Genomic DNA, 15882 nt, shown 5'->3' on the forward strand with positions numbered 1-15882 from the left:
TTTCAGAGATTTTCGACCAAAAATAGTACGACAAATAGGGAAATACGCCGAACCCGTTCCGCAGCCACCCGATCGGCAGTGGCTTTTACCCCAACCAGTCGGCTCCACTTCGGTTAAATTGTTCCGTGGATGATGCAGGGTCTCAAGGTCGTCACTGTTTCCTGCTCGAAGTCAGATCCTAGTACTATCTCTAATTCATATATATGTAAATTCTCAGGGACTACTAAATTGGTACAAGATAGAACTGGTGTATCCGCCCGCCTTGACGTATTAAAAGTACTAACACGACCACCACCGGTTAAATACGTGAAGAACTCCAGGGAAGCAAGGCGTGTTTCAGTTTCCCCGGGGGATCGCCGAATAAACAGGTAGGTCCCAGAAAACGTGTCTACCTTATTTGCAAATGGAACAGATCCCGAGACTATGATCTCAATATGTGGGGATGTCTTAGTATGACTTGGCACTACATCTCAGCCCTGAAGAATATAAAAGGACCATAAACGGCACCCATACCTCGACATCATCAGTCTTCCACATTCAATCATCTCATCTACCTATCCTCTTCTACCAACATTCAAGATGAAGTTCTCAATTGCTACTGTTGCCGCTCTGGCCAGCGCTGTCAGCGCCTCCCTCCCTGCTGCCTTCACCCTCGTCGCTGATGGCGGAAAAACCGTTCTCACTGATGGCCGTGAGTGAACTCGAACCAACTACCAGTCCGACCGAAGGCTAACAATTCCACAGAGAACCTCTGGATCGGTGCCAACACCACTACCCACGAGATCGCTATCCGTAAGTTCTATCGTCCACGTCACGTTGAGCAACACTAACAGCATGACAGTCCGCAGCAGCAACACCGGCGACGTTTCTTTCACCTCCAAGAACGAGACTCCCACTGGCTTCCAGAGCCTCTACATGATCCCCAACGAGGTCGAGCCCCTGGCCTTTACCCGCCCCCACTCCGGTGCTATGCCCCAGGGTGCCAACATGACTGGCTTCGGAGTCAACAACAAGGGCTATTTCACTCACGGCGGCAAGGCTTACTTCGCCGTCGACGGATACGGCTCAAACCCCGCTAAGGAGATCTACTGGTACGGCTCTCACAACGCCGAGTACATGGCCGCCAACCTGTACGTCAAGGAGTGCAAGGGTTGCTAAATTATGTGCTTTGCACTTGTATTGGTTCGAGAGCTTGTATAATAGCGCAACTGTTTATAATAATATCCTGTATTTAACATTCGTCTCTTTCCGGCCGTGACAGACATGACCAGTATTGATTATTGACATCGCAACGGATGTCCTATTCCTCTTAAGATCCAATGAGATCCCTGATACTATCCTCATACTGCTCCGGCTCTCGTCCTAAAATCTCAACGATAGCAGGCGAAATAACAGCAGTCTCACCATCTTTAATAGCCTCCCACGCCGTTGCCCACTCCCTTGACAAATCCACTCTATGGTAGGTATGCTTCCCTTCATGCGGGAGCTTCGCATACTCATCAACAGAAATCTCCCGAATCCTTACATTCTTCCCAACCGCACGCCCCAAGATCTGAACTGTTTCAGCCAGCGAAATAACCCTCTGCCCAGACAGCAAAACCATCTTATTCACATATCCAAATGCAGCAGAATCCTTGACATAAGAAACGATAAGCTTGGCAGTAGCTTCACCCAGTTCATCCCGCTTAACCCACGCAACACCAGGTCCATCCCCAGAGTGCGGGATTGTGATTTCATCAGCGGGGTTCTGTGGATCAAACCATGCTGTGTAGATGGGGAAGGACTCGGTGTATATTCCTTCGCGGACAATCGTGTAGCTGATTTCAGGCTTTGTGGATAGATACTCCTCTGTAGCAAGGTGTGCACCCATAACATGTGCTAGACTTTTGTTTGTGAGGCCTGCGAAAGCGAGAGATGAGTAGAAGATGTGCTTTACTCCGCTTTTTATGGCCTTGTTGATTGCTAGTCGGTGGGCCTAGCGGATAGATTAACATTATGTCATAATTGTGAGGATTTAGTTTAGATGCTTACTTTTACTCGATGATCGATCTCGAAAGACGCATACGAAATCAGCATCAAGGTCTGGATGCCGTCGAATGCGTTGTCAAGGCTTGCCGGGTCATCGTAGTCCGCCTGGCGAATGGTTGCGCCGGCCTCTTTCTCATCGGACAGTTTTGCAGGGTTTCTTGCGATGAGAATGAGATCGGTTGCTGGGACTAGGGAGCGCAGGTGGTTCACTATGCTGGATCCCAGTCCACCTGAGGCGGGGAAGACTCCGATTTTGGACATGGTTTCCGAGATTTGAGGTGGAGTGTTTGGGAGTGTCTCTGTGTCAAAATGGGTATACTTTACTTTTTAATGCGCGTATGAATCCCTTTGGAGATGGGAAATTGACTTGAGGAGCTGGTGCGACGACGATTGCTTATAAATGGAGGGGATCGGTCGGTTAAAGCGGAGCCCGAGATGATTAATTCGGAAATCCCCCTGGAGTGGGGAAACATTTATGATCAATATCTAGATTTTGATGTAATTCTTCATTCGTAAATCACGGGTATTATATCGAGCTGAGAGTATATCTATAACGCCAATCCTAAACATCATCATCCCTTACTGCGCAATACCGCCAGTACCGAAGAGCTCCATCTTAATGCGGTCACCCTGGACTCCCTGAGTCTTCAAACTGGTTTCCATATCGGTCATGAATTTCTCAGGTCCGCAGATATAGTACTGTGTGGCCGGGTTCTCGATGAATAAATCTTTTGACGCGAGCTTGCTCAGATCCACGCGTCCCGCGTAGGTGTAATCCACACCTTCCTTATCCGCTGCAGAGGGCTGAGTGGTGAAGAAAGTAGTCTGGAGGTCGGGGTACGCCGCTGTCAGCGATGTGACGTGCTCTTTGAAAGCGCGCACACTTGATGTCCTGGAGCCGTGGATGAAGTGGAGTTTGCGCTCTGATGGCTTGGAGGTCAAAGTGTTGAGAATTGATGTGAGCGGCGTGAGACCCACACCGGCGGAGATCAGGACAACGGGGTTGGTAGTCTCATCGGTTGAGAGGAAGAAATCACCAGCTGGGTGCGAGACCTTGATAGTGTCGCCCTTGTTGAAAGTATCGTGAAGGAGGTTGGAGACGTAACCAGGATGAGTGGACGCATCGGCATCGGCACTCAGGCCCTTCTCTTTCTTCACACTGATACGGTAATAATCCGGATTCGGCTTGTCGCTGAGTGAGTATTGGCGAGGCTGCAGATGCTTCAACTCCGGCACGTAAATCTGCACTGAGATGTACTGTCCGGGCTTGAAAGTGGGCAGAGGCTTGCCATCGACGGGAGCGAGATAGAAAGAGGTAATCTCGTCTGATTCCTTGATCTTGTCGGAAATCTTGAACTCGCGCCAATCAGTCCATCCTTCGCTCTGCTCGTAGATTTGGTGTTCGCGGCCGATCATGATATCGGCTAATTGCCAGTAAGCTGTTGCCCAGGCGTCCTTGATTTCTGAAGTGAGTGCGTCGCCGAGAACTTGGCCCATCGCTTCAAGAAGATATTTGCCGACGACCTGGTAGGATTCGGGCTGGATATAGAGTGAGGCATGTTTTTGGCAGATCAGTTCCACGGCTGGACTCAATGCACCGAGATTGTCGATGTTGGAGGCGTATGCGAATAGGGCGCCGGCCAGTGCGCGGGGTTGTTTCCCATTGCGTTGGTTGGGAGTGTTGAAGACATTGTTCAGGTCGGGATTTTCGCGAATGAGATTTTCGTAGAAGACAGATGTGATTGTGTCGCCGTGTGCGACCAGGACTGGTACTGTCGCTTTGATAAGCTTCACCTGGTCTGACGTCAAACCCGCATTGGATCCCATTATGTGCTCGAAGTGTTAAAACTCAAAATATGAATAAGTTTTATGCAATGTATATGTCGAAGCTTGTTCAATAGAATTTGTGAGGCAAGATATTCCGATCAGGGCGGGCAGCTAGCTATTTATCTCCACCCAACGATCCTATAAAAACCGGTCAATCTACAAGCGACGCGCAATATCGGACTTCGCTTCTAGAATTGTCGAAAGTACGGGATTAGCGGTTGCGACGGGATCTCATGAGAAGCAAGCATCTCCGCGGACAGATAAGCGGGTCCAACGGTGGTTGGATTGTTCCGAGTGGCTTTGGCAGTTCACAGGGCTAACAGAATTTTCTTATGTCAGATACTAGGTACTAGAGACTATTTCGTGAAAGAAGATTAGATATTTCCGCGGACTCGGAAAACCAAGCAGGCGTCCGGTAAATAGCCGTGGCTGTGAGACTGCAGCCGTCACTGTACATCCGTGACATTTGCTGGATCTCGGCTTTAGATCTGGAGTTTTCTCGGCGAAGGTTTCGTTCGTTGCGGAGCACGAAAAGTCTTCGGGTTTAACTGAAATATTCTGTCAAGGATTGCCACTTACATTGATATATAGAGCATTCATAATTCGAATTATATTCACAAGTACTATGCAAGGTTCAAGTCTACCGCCCCCGGCTATGATAAGGTTGATGACCAGGTGTCAAAGCGCCGATCATCCGGCTATAGAGTACAAGCGATAAGACTGAAGACTGAAGGGACACGGTACCTTTTCATAGTTCATGTAGATAGAAACTCTCAAAATGAAGACCCATGTTATCGCCGGTAGCCCCTTAGCACATTTCTATGGTAAAGCTCGCCACACCTTGTCACGCGCCAACTCCGCCCGGTCAGCCCACACGACAATGTTTAGGAAGGGACCATGTCGGTAATTCTAGGCTTTATTTTGTCGCCTTCTCCAATCATGATCATTGAATTAATATGCATCATGGGTGCCGAGCTAACCCTGGCTGTGTATGGCGTCCGACGGCAAAGAGCGATCCAATTATTCTTACCAACTGGGGGGTTACAATAAAATATTGGTCTTTATTTACTGGGTCGGACCCTTACTCGTATAGAGCGATGCTAGTGGACTGGAATCATGTCCTATGATTCAGAGCCTTTGGATCGATGCTAAATAAAGAACGACCCCGGAGGAACGTGAAAATATCGCACGGAGCTGCAAACCTTAAATTTTCAATCAATTGCAACGGGAGGTAAAGTTAAGTTAATCTGATGCTATACGTAGTCATGGACAAGCTTGAGCGGGAGTAATGTAGAAACTTCAAATTCAAGTGATTGAGAATAAATCTTGGGATTTTGCAATTCGATGAGATGGCTTTTGTTCAACAGCTCCTGCTTCTCATTCTCTAACCTGACTTCCTCATTCTTGCTCTACTACTTCACCAGTCCATTTTGAAAAACAATCTGAAGGTCTGGTCGCGAAAATTTCAGTTCCATTGCAATTATGAGAGATAATCTTTGTTGGGTGAAATGTGGGAAGTAATCTCCTATTAATACAAAAACATGAACGAAGTTTACTCACAGTCGATGAGCCCTTGATGTGGGTATACAAAAAACGATAAGCCAATCCAACCAATCACGGAGATTACCGATACACATCTGTCATTCCAGAATCCCAGTGACTGTCAAGTCTGGACAATCCGGTTCATCCGTTTTCGGCCGGTCGGAGATTCCCGCCCACACGAGTTCCCGGGGATCTAGATCTATACAAACATGGATTGCCTACACTCGTGACCTCATCACTGCGGACATATTACCTAGTCAAAACATCTTCTCTACAAGTTAGTATCCCAATAATAGGAAGAATTTAGGTCTAAAAGTCTATTTGATAGTAATTGAAGCTGCGAGCCCTGGCTCATGGCGCGGTCGATGATACATGGATTCCAATTGTGGTCCTCGTGCAGGGGTTTCGTGACGTCTTGTGACTGGGAGTACATAGTACATAAAACCCTGAGGTACGAATTGAGTCTGAAAGGTTGATAGACCGGTATCATAGCTGCCGGATTTCTATTCAATTGACTCAACTCGACTAGAATTCTGTTCTCGACAAGCTCAGCTTAAGCTCCGAGGCAAGATGAAGTTCCTTCACAGGCGTCAGATTTCGGAGGCGTCCACGTTGGCCGGTCCGAATGGTGCCGGGTCTCGTGGACAGCTTCCTATGCTGCAGCTTCCGGAAACGATGCGATACAACTTGCTGTGTGTTTTGGGTGAATTCGTCGGCACATTCTTGTTCTTGTTCTTCTCTTTTGCAGGAACTCAAGTTTCAAATACACCTATGCCTGCTCCTGGGTCGTATCCGAATACTTCCAATCTGCTTTACTCGGCGCTGTGTTTCGGTTTCTCATTGACGGTCAATGTGTGGGCGTTCTTCCGTGTTACTGGTGGATTGTTTAACCCTGCGGTAAGGAAGGAATCGGTGTGATGCTTTGTTCCGGGCTGATGGTTTTAGGTTACGCTCGCTCTTTGCCTTACGGGTGGTATGCCCGCGCTTCGCGGGTTGTTTGTCTTCCCGGCTCAGTTGGTCGGCGGCATTGCATCGGCGGGTGTTGTTAGCGCTCTCTTCCCAGGTCCACTGAATTGTGCTACCCGGCTTGGTGGTGGTGCTTCTATCTCGCAGGGCCTGTTCATTGAGATGTTCCTCACTGCACAGCTGGTTTTGGTGATTATCATGCTAGCAGTCGTCAAGCACAAGTCGACTTACTTGGCCCCAGTCGGTATTGGTCTGACTTTCTTCGTGGCGGAGATGATTGGTAAGTTCTTTACCTATGGTATACACAGCTTTTTGCTCATGTTATTTTTCTAGGTGACTACTATACCGGTGGATCCCTCAATCCCGCTCGATCCCTCGGCCCCGACGTGATCAATCGCAGTTTCCCCGGATACCACTGGATCTACTGGGTCGGACCGCTCCTGGGCTCTCTCCTCGCTTCTGGATTCTATCATCTGCTGTGCTGGGTCCGCTGGGAGAAGATCAACCCTGGCCAGGATTATAATGAGTGGGAAGCTGCGCGGAAGGCATCAGGAGCCAAGTCGGAGAACACTGTTACGGACCAGGTTCACGGTCCAGAATCACCTTTGACTGAGAACACTCCTCCTGAGGAGGCGGTTTGATCTCATCACTGGAGACTGGGTTGATGGGTCTCGTTGGAGGCTCGATTTTCTATTGAGGTTCTGAGTTGAAGTAGAGCATACTATGGTTAGTTTGGATATAATACCATTTGTGGATATCGGAGCGGGACAAGGCGTACACAGTTAGCCTTGGTGTATACAAGTTCATACCGATTGTGTATAAGCATGGCTTGGGTGACATGAGTACGAAGATATGAAAATTAGTCATTACTTATATAATAGTGAAAACTTACGATCGGACATTATTATACACGGTTGCAGCTTAATCTCCACTGTATGAATGGTGCTACATTCACGGAGTACACCAAACGTAAACGAGTGGTCGCAAAAGCCAAGTGGCGCAAATAAAGTCCCGGCGTGGGGGCCTCAGCGTAATCGGCCACAATTTTGAGATTTGGGTCAAATGCGCATTGCTCAGCAAAGTTTTTAAGCTAACGAATCGTTCCTAGTTAATGTAATGTAACCTTGGGATCCAGAGTTAACAGCAGGATACCCACAAGCTGGAATTGGATTGCTCTAATATGCACCCCTCAATAGAACCCAATAGAAGACCGCCAAGAGCATTAGCGGAGAGACATATGCCCACATCATTGAGCGGAAGATCAGCGCGGGAGCTCCAGTCCTATTGCGCAGACCCGGTTATCTCTAGCAGGGTTGCAAGCTCATGCAGCGTGAGATCATGCCGCATTAGAACAGGTGGAAATTAATTCCAGGCAAGAACAGCCGAGGCGTTTCAAGTGAAAAAGCGATTCTTATTCGCGTTGAACGTTCCTGCGCCAAGGATCATGCAAAAAAGGGGCGTCGAATTGGTTGCTGACGCGCATCGTGATCCACTTGTTCACCAATTCCCAACCCTTCAAGAGAATTTGAATGTAGGGACGCGTCGCGAGTTTAACTCCTGAAGCACATAAGCAACCATCAAGCTTCACGGAAAGCAATGCGTATCGCGACATTTGAATAATAGTAGTTAATGCTTATGAAGAAAAAGAAAAACCCAAGAACAATGGAACTGATCCCCAATTTAGCTCTCGCTAAACAGAGAATATGCAGATCCATAATCAAGTCACCCCTGCGCATATTATGGACCCATAATAGCCTGTAAGCAACCAAGATCTACTGTGTCACACCAATTACTCTTAAGGGCAGAGCCTCCCCACCATGTCCGCTCCGCATGCAGACCACGTTTAACCTCTAGCTATGGACGCTTCTCGGGATTCAGCGCACGACGCAGAGGCGGCAGTCTCTAACGTGCCAAGTGCTAGCGACACGGGCGATTCCGCCCTCCTAGGTAGGCTCTTGGCGTTCTAATGTAAACCGATCGCTACTAACTAGTCAGCGAAAATGGGGTATAAGCAGGAATTGCGTCGACAGTATTCCACGCCCCATGTTTTTGCGATCGCGTTTAGTATTATGGGACTGGTACCTTCTATCGCTTCCACTATCGCGTTTTCGCTACCTGCGGGCCCGGTCGGCATGGTTTGGGTATGAGGAAATTGAATCAAAGTCGCGTGATGTGGTGTACTGATGGTAGTACAGGGGTGGTTTACGGCGAGTATCTTTATTTTCATTGTTGGACTTGCAATGGTGAGTTTCTTACAGGTGCTCGTTCACGTGAAAATGTGACGGACTAATATTGTCTAGTCTGATCTTGCATCTGCCATGCCTACGGCTGGAGGTCTATATTGGTGGACTCATTATTTCGCCGGCCCGAAATATAAAAGTCCTTTGAGCTTTTTGATTGGATATAGTAATACGCTTGGCTTGATTGGTGGGATCTGTTCTGTGGACTGTGAGTATAGCATGAAATGATGTCTATCTATTATTGTTAACGCAATGTGTAGATACCCTCGCTCTCATGATCATTTCCTGTGTTAGCATCGCGCGCGATGGCGCATGGTCGGCTTCTCGCGGTGAGATCTACGCGATGTACGTCGCATTGATCCTCATCCATGGATTCTCCGGTTCTTTCATGGGGCGAATCATGCCGAAGATCCAGACATTCTGTATCTACATCAACATTGCGCTGGTGATCGCCACTGTGATCGCGTTACCGGTTGGCAAGATCACGCGAGGCGGATCATTAAATTCGGGCAATTACGTGTTTCGTCATATTGATAATGAGACGACATGGCCAACTGGATGGGCCTTTATGCTAGCATGGCTAGCTCCGATCTGGTCTATTGGGTCTTTCGACTCTTGTGTGCATATGAGCGAAGAAGCGATGCATGCTGCCAAAGCTGTACCACTCGGAATTATGTTCTCTGCTGGGTCAGCTTGTGTGCTTGGATTTTTGGTATTGAGTGTAATGGCTGCTACTATGAATCCTGATGTCTCGCAGACAATCAATACTCAATTTGGTCAGCCTATGGCGCAGGTAAGACAATTTCGTCAGTTGATTTGGCCTGGCTCTTTACTGATTATCGCAGATCTACTACGATGCACTAGGGAAAGAAGGAGCTCTAGGCTTCATGATTGTCCTGTGCATAATTCAATATCTCATTGGTCTCAGCTTGGTACGTTACAATAAATCCCTAATGCTACTATCATCTAACGATCCAGATCGTGGCCGCATCGCGCCAAGCATGGGCATTTTCCCGTGACGGCGCACTGCCATTCTCTACCTTCTTCCGCCACGTCAGCAATCGCATTCAGTACCAGCCCGTTCGCATGGTCTGTGGTCTGGTGATAGTGTGTTTGGTTCTAGGACTGCTGTGTCTGATCAACAACGCCGCTGCAAACGCCCTCTTCTCGCTTTTCGTTGCGAGTAACTACTTATCTTGGGGTACGCCAATATTTTGCCGCTTGGTTTGGGGGCAGGATCGGTTCCGTCCTGGTGAATTTTACACAGGGCGGTATAGTAAGCCTATTGCGTGGGTCGCGGTTGTTTACCTTGTTTTTGGGGTTGTTTTGTCCATGTTTCCCAGTGGAGGACCTGACCCAGCTCGTAAGTTAATTCATCATTGGTTGAGGTTGTCTTGGCTAACTTGCATCTAGCTTCCGATATGAACTATACGATTGTAATTAATGGATTTGTTTGGATTGGGTGTATGATCTATTATTTTATTTTCGCACGACATTGGTACACAGGGCCGAAGATGACTGTCGACGAGGGTGGATCGGTTGACTCGGATAACACAATGCCCGCCCCTGTCGATCTCCAGCAAGCTTCTAATGACCACAAACAAGAGTGATTTTTCGGATTAGTAAGACTGATGCACAAATTCAGTAATATGAGGCCCATACCACCCACCTGGGCAGTTCTATGCAGCGCTTTTCGAGCTTCTTACCCTTTATTAGTAAAGACGTTTCTATACATAGCTGGATGAGATCGCAACACAATGTGAGAAAATAGGCAAATGCCTTGAAGGATGACGTAAACACCATGGCGGGCTATGCTCAATACATAATTCCAGCGGGGATACGGTTTATTCATTATTTAACAGAGAATGCCGTGAGGTAAATCGTGTGCAGAAGCCACGTGTCGCCATTAGGCGCATTGCCGATCGATCGCCATGCAAAGTAGATGATAGTGTGCAAATTGGTCATTCGGGTGTTTATGCATGACATCACGGCCCCGTTACTCCCAAAAACAGGCGGAGATGGGACGCCGGGCAGAACTACAGGATTCCACTGTGAAAACCTCATGCCCAGGCCGGGTGTCTGGTTTCACCCTGCTTTAAAATGAGACGCAATCTCTAATTTTCAAAACAAATGGAGCATCAAATGAGTGAACTACGTGGAGGCAAGCAGTCTGACATGGGAGAATTACTATCAAGAGTTATGAAAAATATTCAATCTTAATTGTATCAACATTATATGTACAAGTCCGTCAATCTCTGGGACAACCAGAGCTCAATGCAAGTTTTATCCAAATCAAGTAGAGTCGTGAAAACAGCGTGATCGATCTCAGTAAGGAAACCGAGATCCATGGGGGTCATTATGTTCAGATTATGTAGATCTGATCCACTTATAGAGCGGCCATGACGTAGACCACACCGGCAATACCAGCAGCAGCGACACCCATGCCGGTCGCGTGGGGAGCAGCGTTGGTACCAGTAGAGCTGGAGGAGCTGGACGAGCTAGAAGTGGAGGAAGAGCCCGAAGTTGAGGTGCCAGTAGCGGTGGCATCAGTGGCAGTGGCAGAGACCTGGGAGGTCAGAGTGGAAGGGACGGTAGTAGTCTCGCCGTTGGAGTTGGTGGTGGTGACATCGGAGGTCCAGGTGGACCACTTGCTCTCGGCATTGGAAGCGATGCTGTTGGCATCAGAGACGACACTGTTGGCGTAGGTCTCGGCTGCGGAAGCAATAGCCTCGCCGCCAGACACGGCACCTGTGGCGATAGAATTGCCGAGGCTCTCAGCACCAGAAACGATGTCTCCAACGCCATCAGCAGAGACTAGGCCGGCCGCGGCCAGGATAGCGGAGGTGATCAAAGTGAACTTCATGGTGGAGTGCTGGTGGTTTGGGGAGTAGATTGAAATATGTGAAGGACTTGTATGTTCGATTGATCTAATGTGGTGAATGTTAAGTATGCAAGATCGGGGTGAGCCGAGGATATTTATATGCGAAGATCTCTGGGCAGATCTGCGCCCCAAATATAGATCGTAACCAAGGACAAAAACTCGACAGTTGCCGCATTTGGCAGTCAGAAGTGGCAGTGTGGCAACATGACGCTGTTTGTGGGTAAGTTTGGGGCTACAGGGTTTGGGGGTAAACGGAACACGAGCATATTCGCTATGGCGATCTGCGCTAACTGCACCGAATGGATGGCCAATCTTGGAACAGCCAATCGTCGTTTCTGGGGATCCACTCAAAATTCAGGGCTGACACTCTCTGGCCAGTGATATGTTTCGCTACTTTTCCGCGTCTGGCCATGGACCCCAAACAGTCCGAAAGGAGCCATAAACTGGGGAATGGACCTGCATGATGAGCCAAAATCAGGTATCGGCAACTAGGCTATGGGTGCAACTTCGCGCAGTCTCACGCGAGCTGCCTGTGATTCCTGAATTAGAAACTCTGTTATTCTGCTGCCTTCCACAGGCCCCAACGAACTTTGACTGCGGTCGGAAATTGCGCCAGGGTCACCGCCACCGTCCCGTGTGGATTGTCCGATGGGGAAGATATCCACAGGTCCCTCTTCAGTTGGGAAAGCCACCTTTCTCTATTGGGTGGTCTGTATCTGTGCAAGTCGTCAAGTCTAGGTTGACCTGGGCAGCATAGACGCGTAGATTTCATGCAAGGGCTTTAGATTGTCGCGTCAAAGTCTAACGAGTAGATCACGGCACATAATGCATCTAGTGCAAGCCTCCCACCTAGACCCGCTGGATTAGTCGTTGCCTGTGATGTGAAGCCAAGGAACATGACGTCTGAATGGGGACTCGACTGGACCTCGGACGCCACCGGAGGGGCGAAGCAAGTTTGAGGCGGAATCATCGGAAAGACCCTTGAGCCACAGTCACGTGCCAACCAAGAACTTGGCTGGGATGTCGGGCCTACCCGAAGATTCGATCGTCGGATTTTGGGGGTGATCTGCGGAATCGACCAAGTTGACTGAGCTCAAGGGGAAATTGTGAGATGAAATCATTGTTTTTCAAGAAAATAGCAAGATTCCTTTAGAGAATCTAAGCTTAAGAGGACAGATGTGTTATTGTTGTCTTTATTATGATATCAAGTTCCAAGGTTCAGAGCCTCGAGAAAATAAAAGTGGTGGTAGAGAATGACGATTCAAAAACAATAAACCTTGAAAATCAATAATCTGAACGGTAGCTCGAAAATTCCCCAGAATTTTTACAGAAGTCAACCTGGAAGGGATGTTCAACTTTCGAAAGCGTCGACAGGGAAGCAATCTTTCTACGATTTATCACCATCTGCACAGGAAAGGTAATCTCATCACGGATCCCTACAACCTTGGCCGTTCCAATGGACAGAATGTATATATATTTCATTATTCACGGATACATACCCGTGAACCTGTTCCAATTAATAATGAACTTTGGAAATACACACATCTCCGTTCCCGAGAGAGAAGTCTCATATATATATGCACCTACGATATCGAACCATTCTAACGGCTAAACTGGGGTTCGAAGTTTGGCCAGCTTATACTGTAACAAGCTGGAGCTACACCACCAAGATTTGACCTTCCAGGGCAATCAAAAGAGAAAGTGTAGGAAGCTAAGCATGCATCGAATGAAAATGGGTTGGTGAACTCCTGAGGTCCTGCGTCCGTGTCGAGGTTGAGCATCGCGACACGAAACGAATTGGTGTCTTCGGGTGATACCATCTGGGCAAAGTTAGACATTGTAGTGGTTAAGGTATAGAGAGCCCGCGAGGGCGCTCATCCAATCGATATTCCGGAACCAAGGTCCCTAGTTCAGCGCGGCAGAAGAACCAGCTGAGACACACTTACTCCATAAAGAGCAGGCTTCACAGCATGCACATTTTAAAAGCAAACAGGATCCACCGTTGTGAAAACCATTCAACTCATCTCCATAAGAACCGGGGGCTCCCTATCTTCTTCAATCTTTTTCCACTCAATTGCCCAACTAGCAATTGCCGCAGCCGAGGTGGCCACGAGCGGTAGAATGAAAGCTTGTGTAATACCATAGTCCAGAAGATTCTTCACCTCTAACTGCTCTTGAGACGGGAGACTTTTTGTGAGCTGCACGAATGAACGGATCCCGGTAGCCAGAATAGAAGAGCTCTCCCCAGGCACAATTTTCTCAAGTGGTGAGGTTACGCTTGACAGAAAAATATTCTCGGCCAAGCTAATGGCAATGGAGCTACCGAGTTGGCGGAACAGCACTTCCATATTGCAAGCATGGGCCATATCATGAGGCGACACCACGACCTGAACCGCGATAAAAGTGACCTGGATAGCCATTCCACAGCCTGCACCAGCTAGTATCTGGTAACCGACGTAATGACCAGGGCTACTATCTGCATCCAGTCGGAACAAGAGCACGCTTCCAGCGACGTACAACACAGACCCTGCCCACATGAAGGGGACGTAATAACCGAATCTCGTGGTGAAGAAACCCGTAGATAAGCCGAAGATGGTCATTGGAATAGAGAATGCTAAGCATATAACACCAGAAAGGGTGGCTGAGGTATAGTGAATAACCTGAAGATATGTCGGTAGCAACCATTGGTGCGTAGAGATTGCTAGACCGTAAAAAAACGAGAAGAGATAGCACACTACTATAGTGCGTTGGCGCATGAATTTTAAGTTAATTACGGCACTATTGGATACTTGATAGTCAGACTTGATGATCAACTTGGTGTAATATAGAGGATTCGATACTAACTTGTCTCCTTTATATGCCTGTATAGCAATGAAAGCAATACCTAGAAGGGCAAACCCTAGTAAGCATCCCCATGCCTTTGGGTTCGACCAGGAAATCGATAGACCTCCCCATTCAAAGCCCAAAAATAGGCAAGTTAGACTTGATAATAATAGCAGGAAGCTGAATAGATCAATTTTATATAGCTTCTCTTTTAGAGGAAGCTTTTGATCGGGATGTAGCTTGCGTTCTAAAATAAATGCTATGACTATAGCACAGCCAACCCCAAGAGCTTATTTAAAGATTAGTTATGAAAATTTTAGCAGCCCAGTCAATACGTACGGACGTTTATCCAAAAACAGAACCGCCAGGTCAGGATAGAATCGGTAATGACACCACCGATCGTACTTCCCATCATCGACGCAATATTACTAATGCTGACCATCAATGCCATACCTTGCGGTCGTTGTCGTAGTGGCACGACTTGTCCAAATATGGAACTAGTAATGCATTAGATACTAACGCACTAGGCCCCAGTAGAGCGGGGGGTAGCCTTAGGGGTATTTGAGGCGATATAGGACGTAATGGACTCACAGACTCCCTGCTAGTAGCCCAGAAGCGGCAAAGCCGGTGACAGAGCGGCCCAATATAAGGCAAGCAGAGATAGGAGATACTGCACAAAGTATAGAGCCTACTCCGAAGATGACAAGAGACAGCAGATAAGTACGCTTCGGTTCAAAACAAGTATAGATCATTCCCCAAATTGGCTGCGAGGCCATTTGAGCGAGCAGATAGCTACTGCCATACCATCCAATATCATTCGTAGACCCCAAATTTGAGCTTATGGTTGGTAATGCGGTCGCTGAAGGAGAAGAGTGAGTCTCACGGTCTAGAATTTGGAGATGGATGGGACGGGGCATGCTTCCCACTTACCGAGAATACTGCTGTCTAGGGCAACCATGATATTGGCTATGCCAAAGGCTGTTGAAACTAGATGCAATTTGCTTCCCGTAAGAAACTTCTGCCTTTGAGCTCGGTCGGTGCTGCCCGTTTCAGGGGCATCGGTCAGATCCCGGTCTTTCCTCGAATCATCGGGATCGGGCCCATCGAGAGGGCTGCAGGGCCGTATCTCTGCCATGGTTTCATCGGGGGGCTGGGCTTTGGTCTGTGGATTCGTTTCGGGAGCCGTAAGCTGTGGGGGCGATGCCGAGGAGGATGCCATCGTTGACTAGAATGAGGGGTAGAGATGGCCCGACTTTCGGGATTTTGATCGGGTGGCTAGTAGACATATAGACCGGTCGGACGCCACATGGGATCCGCTGACGCGTCGTGTTTCCATCCCCAGGGTCCCAGAGGTTGCCTGAGTTCCCTTTTATGCATGAAGGCTCCACCTTCCCCCCGGTCGGTGATCCACTTGTCGGTTCGAACCCCTCATGATATATTGCTTCCTTGAGGTCTCGATTGTACCGGGGTATGTGACAATAAGGAAGATAAATCCAAGCTCCCAGGCGACGAGATCGCGAAGCTTAGAGGGAAAACATCGATGTCATAGCTCCTTCATTGACTCAATTGTAAGTT

General features: G+C 48.2%; 7 protein-coding genes across 7 annotated transcripts; 3 read left to right on the plus strand and 4 right to left on the minus strand.

Moving 5' to 3' along the window:
• Positions 1-579: 579 nt before the first annotated feature.
• Positions 580-1158, plus strand: N7503_007791 (uncharacterized protein; the record flags this gene model as incomplete). The annotated part of the gene is made up of 3 exons (XM_057067338.1): positions 580-691; positions 745-792; positions 842-1158. The coding sequence occupies 3 exons, from the start codon at positions 580-582 to the stop codon at positions 1156-1158; spliced, it is 477 nt and encodes a 158-aa protein (XP_056921019.1).
• A 151-nt stretch (positions 1159-1309) lies between these two features.
• On the minus strand, positions 1310-2289 carry N7503_007792 (uncharacterized protein; the record flags this gene model as incomplete). Its single annotated transcript, XM_057067339.1, has 2 exons — positions 1310-1975; positions 2032-2289. 2 exons carry the CDS (start codon positions 2287-2289, stop codon positions 1310-1312), a joined length of 924 nt encoding a protein of 307 aa, XP_056921020.1.
• Positions 2290-2607: 318 nt separating this feature from the next.
• fhpA (flavohemoprotein) lies at positions 2608-3855 on the minus strand (the record flags this gene model as incomplete). Its single annotated transcript, XM_057067340.1, has 1 exon — positions 2608-3855. One exon carries the CDS (start codon positions 3853-3855, stop codon positions 2608-2610), a length of 1248 nt encoding a protein of 415 aa, XP_056921021.1.
• Positions 3856-5967: 2112 nt separating this feature from the next.
• Positions 5968-7004, plus strand: N7503_007794 (uncharacterized protein; the record flags this gene model as incomplete). The annotated part of the gene is made up of 3 exons (XM_057067341.1): positions 5968-6294; positions 6343-6643; positions 6697-7004. The coding sequence occupies 3 exons, from the start codon at positions 5968-5970 to the stop codon at positions 7002-7004; spliced, it is 936 nt and encodes a 311-aa protein (XP_056921022.1).
• A 1215-nt stretch (positions 7005-8219) lies between these two features.
• On the plus strand, positions 8220-10213 carry N7503_007795 (putative GABA permease (Uga4); the record flags this gene model as incomplete). Its single annotated transcript, XM_057067342.1, has 8 exons — positions 8220-8310; positions 8359-8504; positions 8559-8606; positions 8664-8811; positions 8864-9396; positions 9449-9535; positions 9582-9966; positions 10017-10213. 8 exons carry the CDS (start codon positions 8220-8222, stop codon positions 10211-10213), a joined length of 1635 nt encoding a protein of 544 aa, XP_056921023.1.
• Positions 10214-10989: 776 nt separating this feature from the next.
• N7503_007796 (putative GPI anchored protein) lies at positions 10990-11466 on the minus strand (the record flags this gene model as incomplete). The annotated part of the gene is made up of 1 exon (XM_057067343.1): positions 10990-11466. One exon carries the CDS (start codon positions 11464-11466, stop codon positions 10990-10992), a length of 477 nt encoding a protein of 158 aa, XP_056921024.1.
• Positions 11467-13499: 2033 nt separating this feature from the next.
• Positions 13500-15526, minus strand: N7503_007797 (MDR family MFS transporter; the record flags this gene model as incomplete). The annotated part of the gene is made up of 4 exons (XM_057067344.1): positions 13500-14596; positions 14647-14804; positions 14899-15166; positions 15238-15526. The coding sequence occupies 4 exons, from the start codon at positions 15524-15526 to the stop codon at positions 13500-13502; spliced, it is 1812 nt and encodes a 603-aa protein (XP_056921025.1).
• Between the last annotated feature and the right edge of the window lie 356 nt (positions 15527-15882).

The sequence above is a fragment of the Penicillium pulvis genome, assembly GCF_028828015.1.
Source record: "Penicillium pulvis strain IBT 33274 chromosome Unknown contig_5_segment0_segment0, whole genome shotgun sequence".
Lineage (NCBI taxonomy): Eukaryota > Fungi > Ascomycota > Eurotiomycetes > Eurotiales > Aspergillaceae > Penicillium > Penicillium pulvis.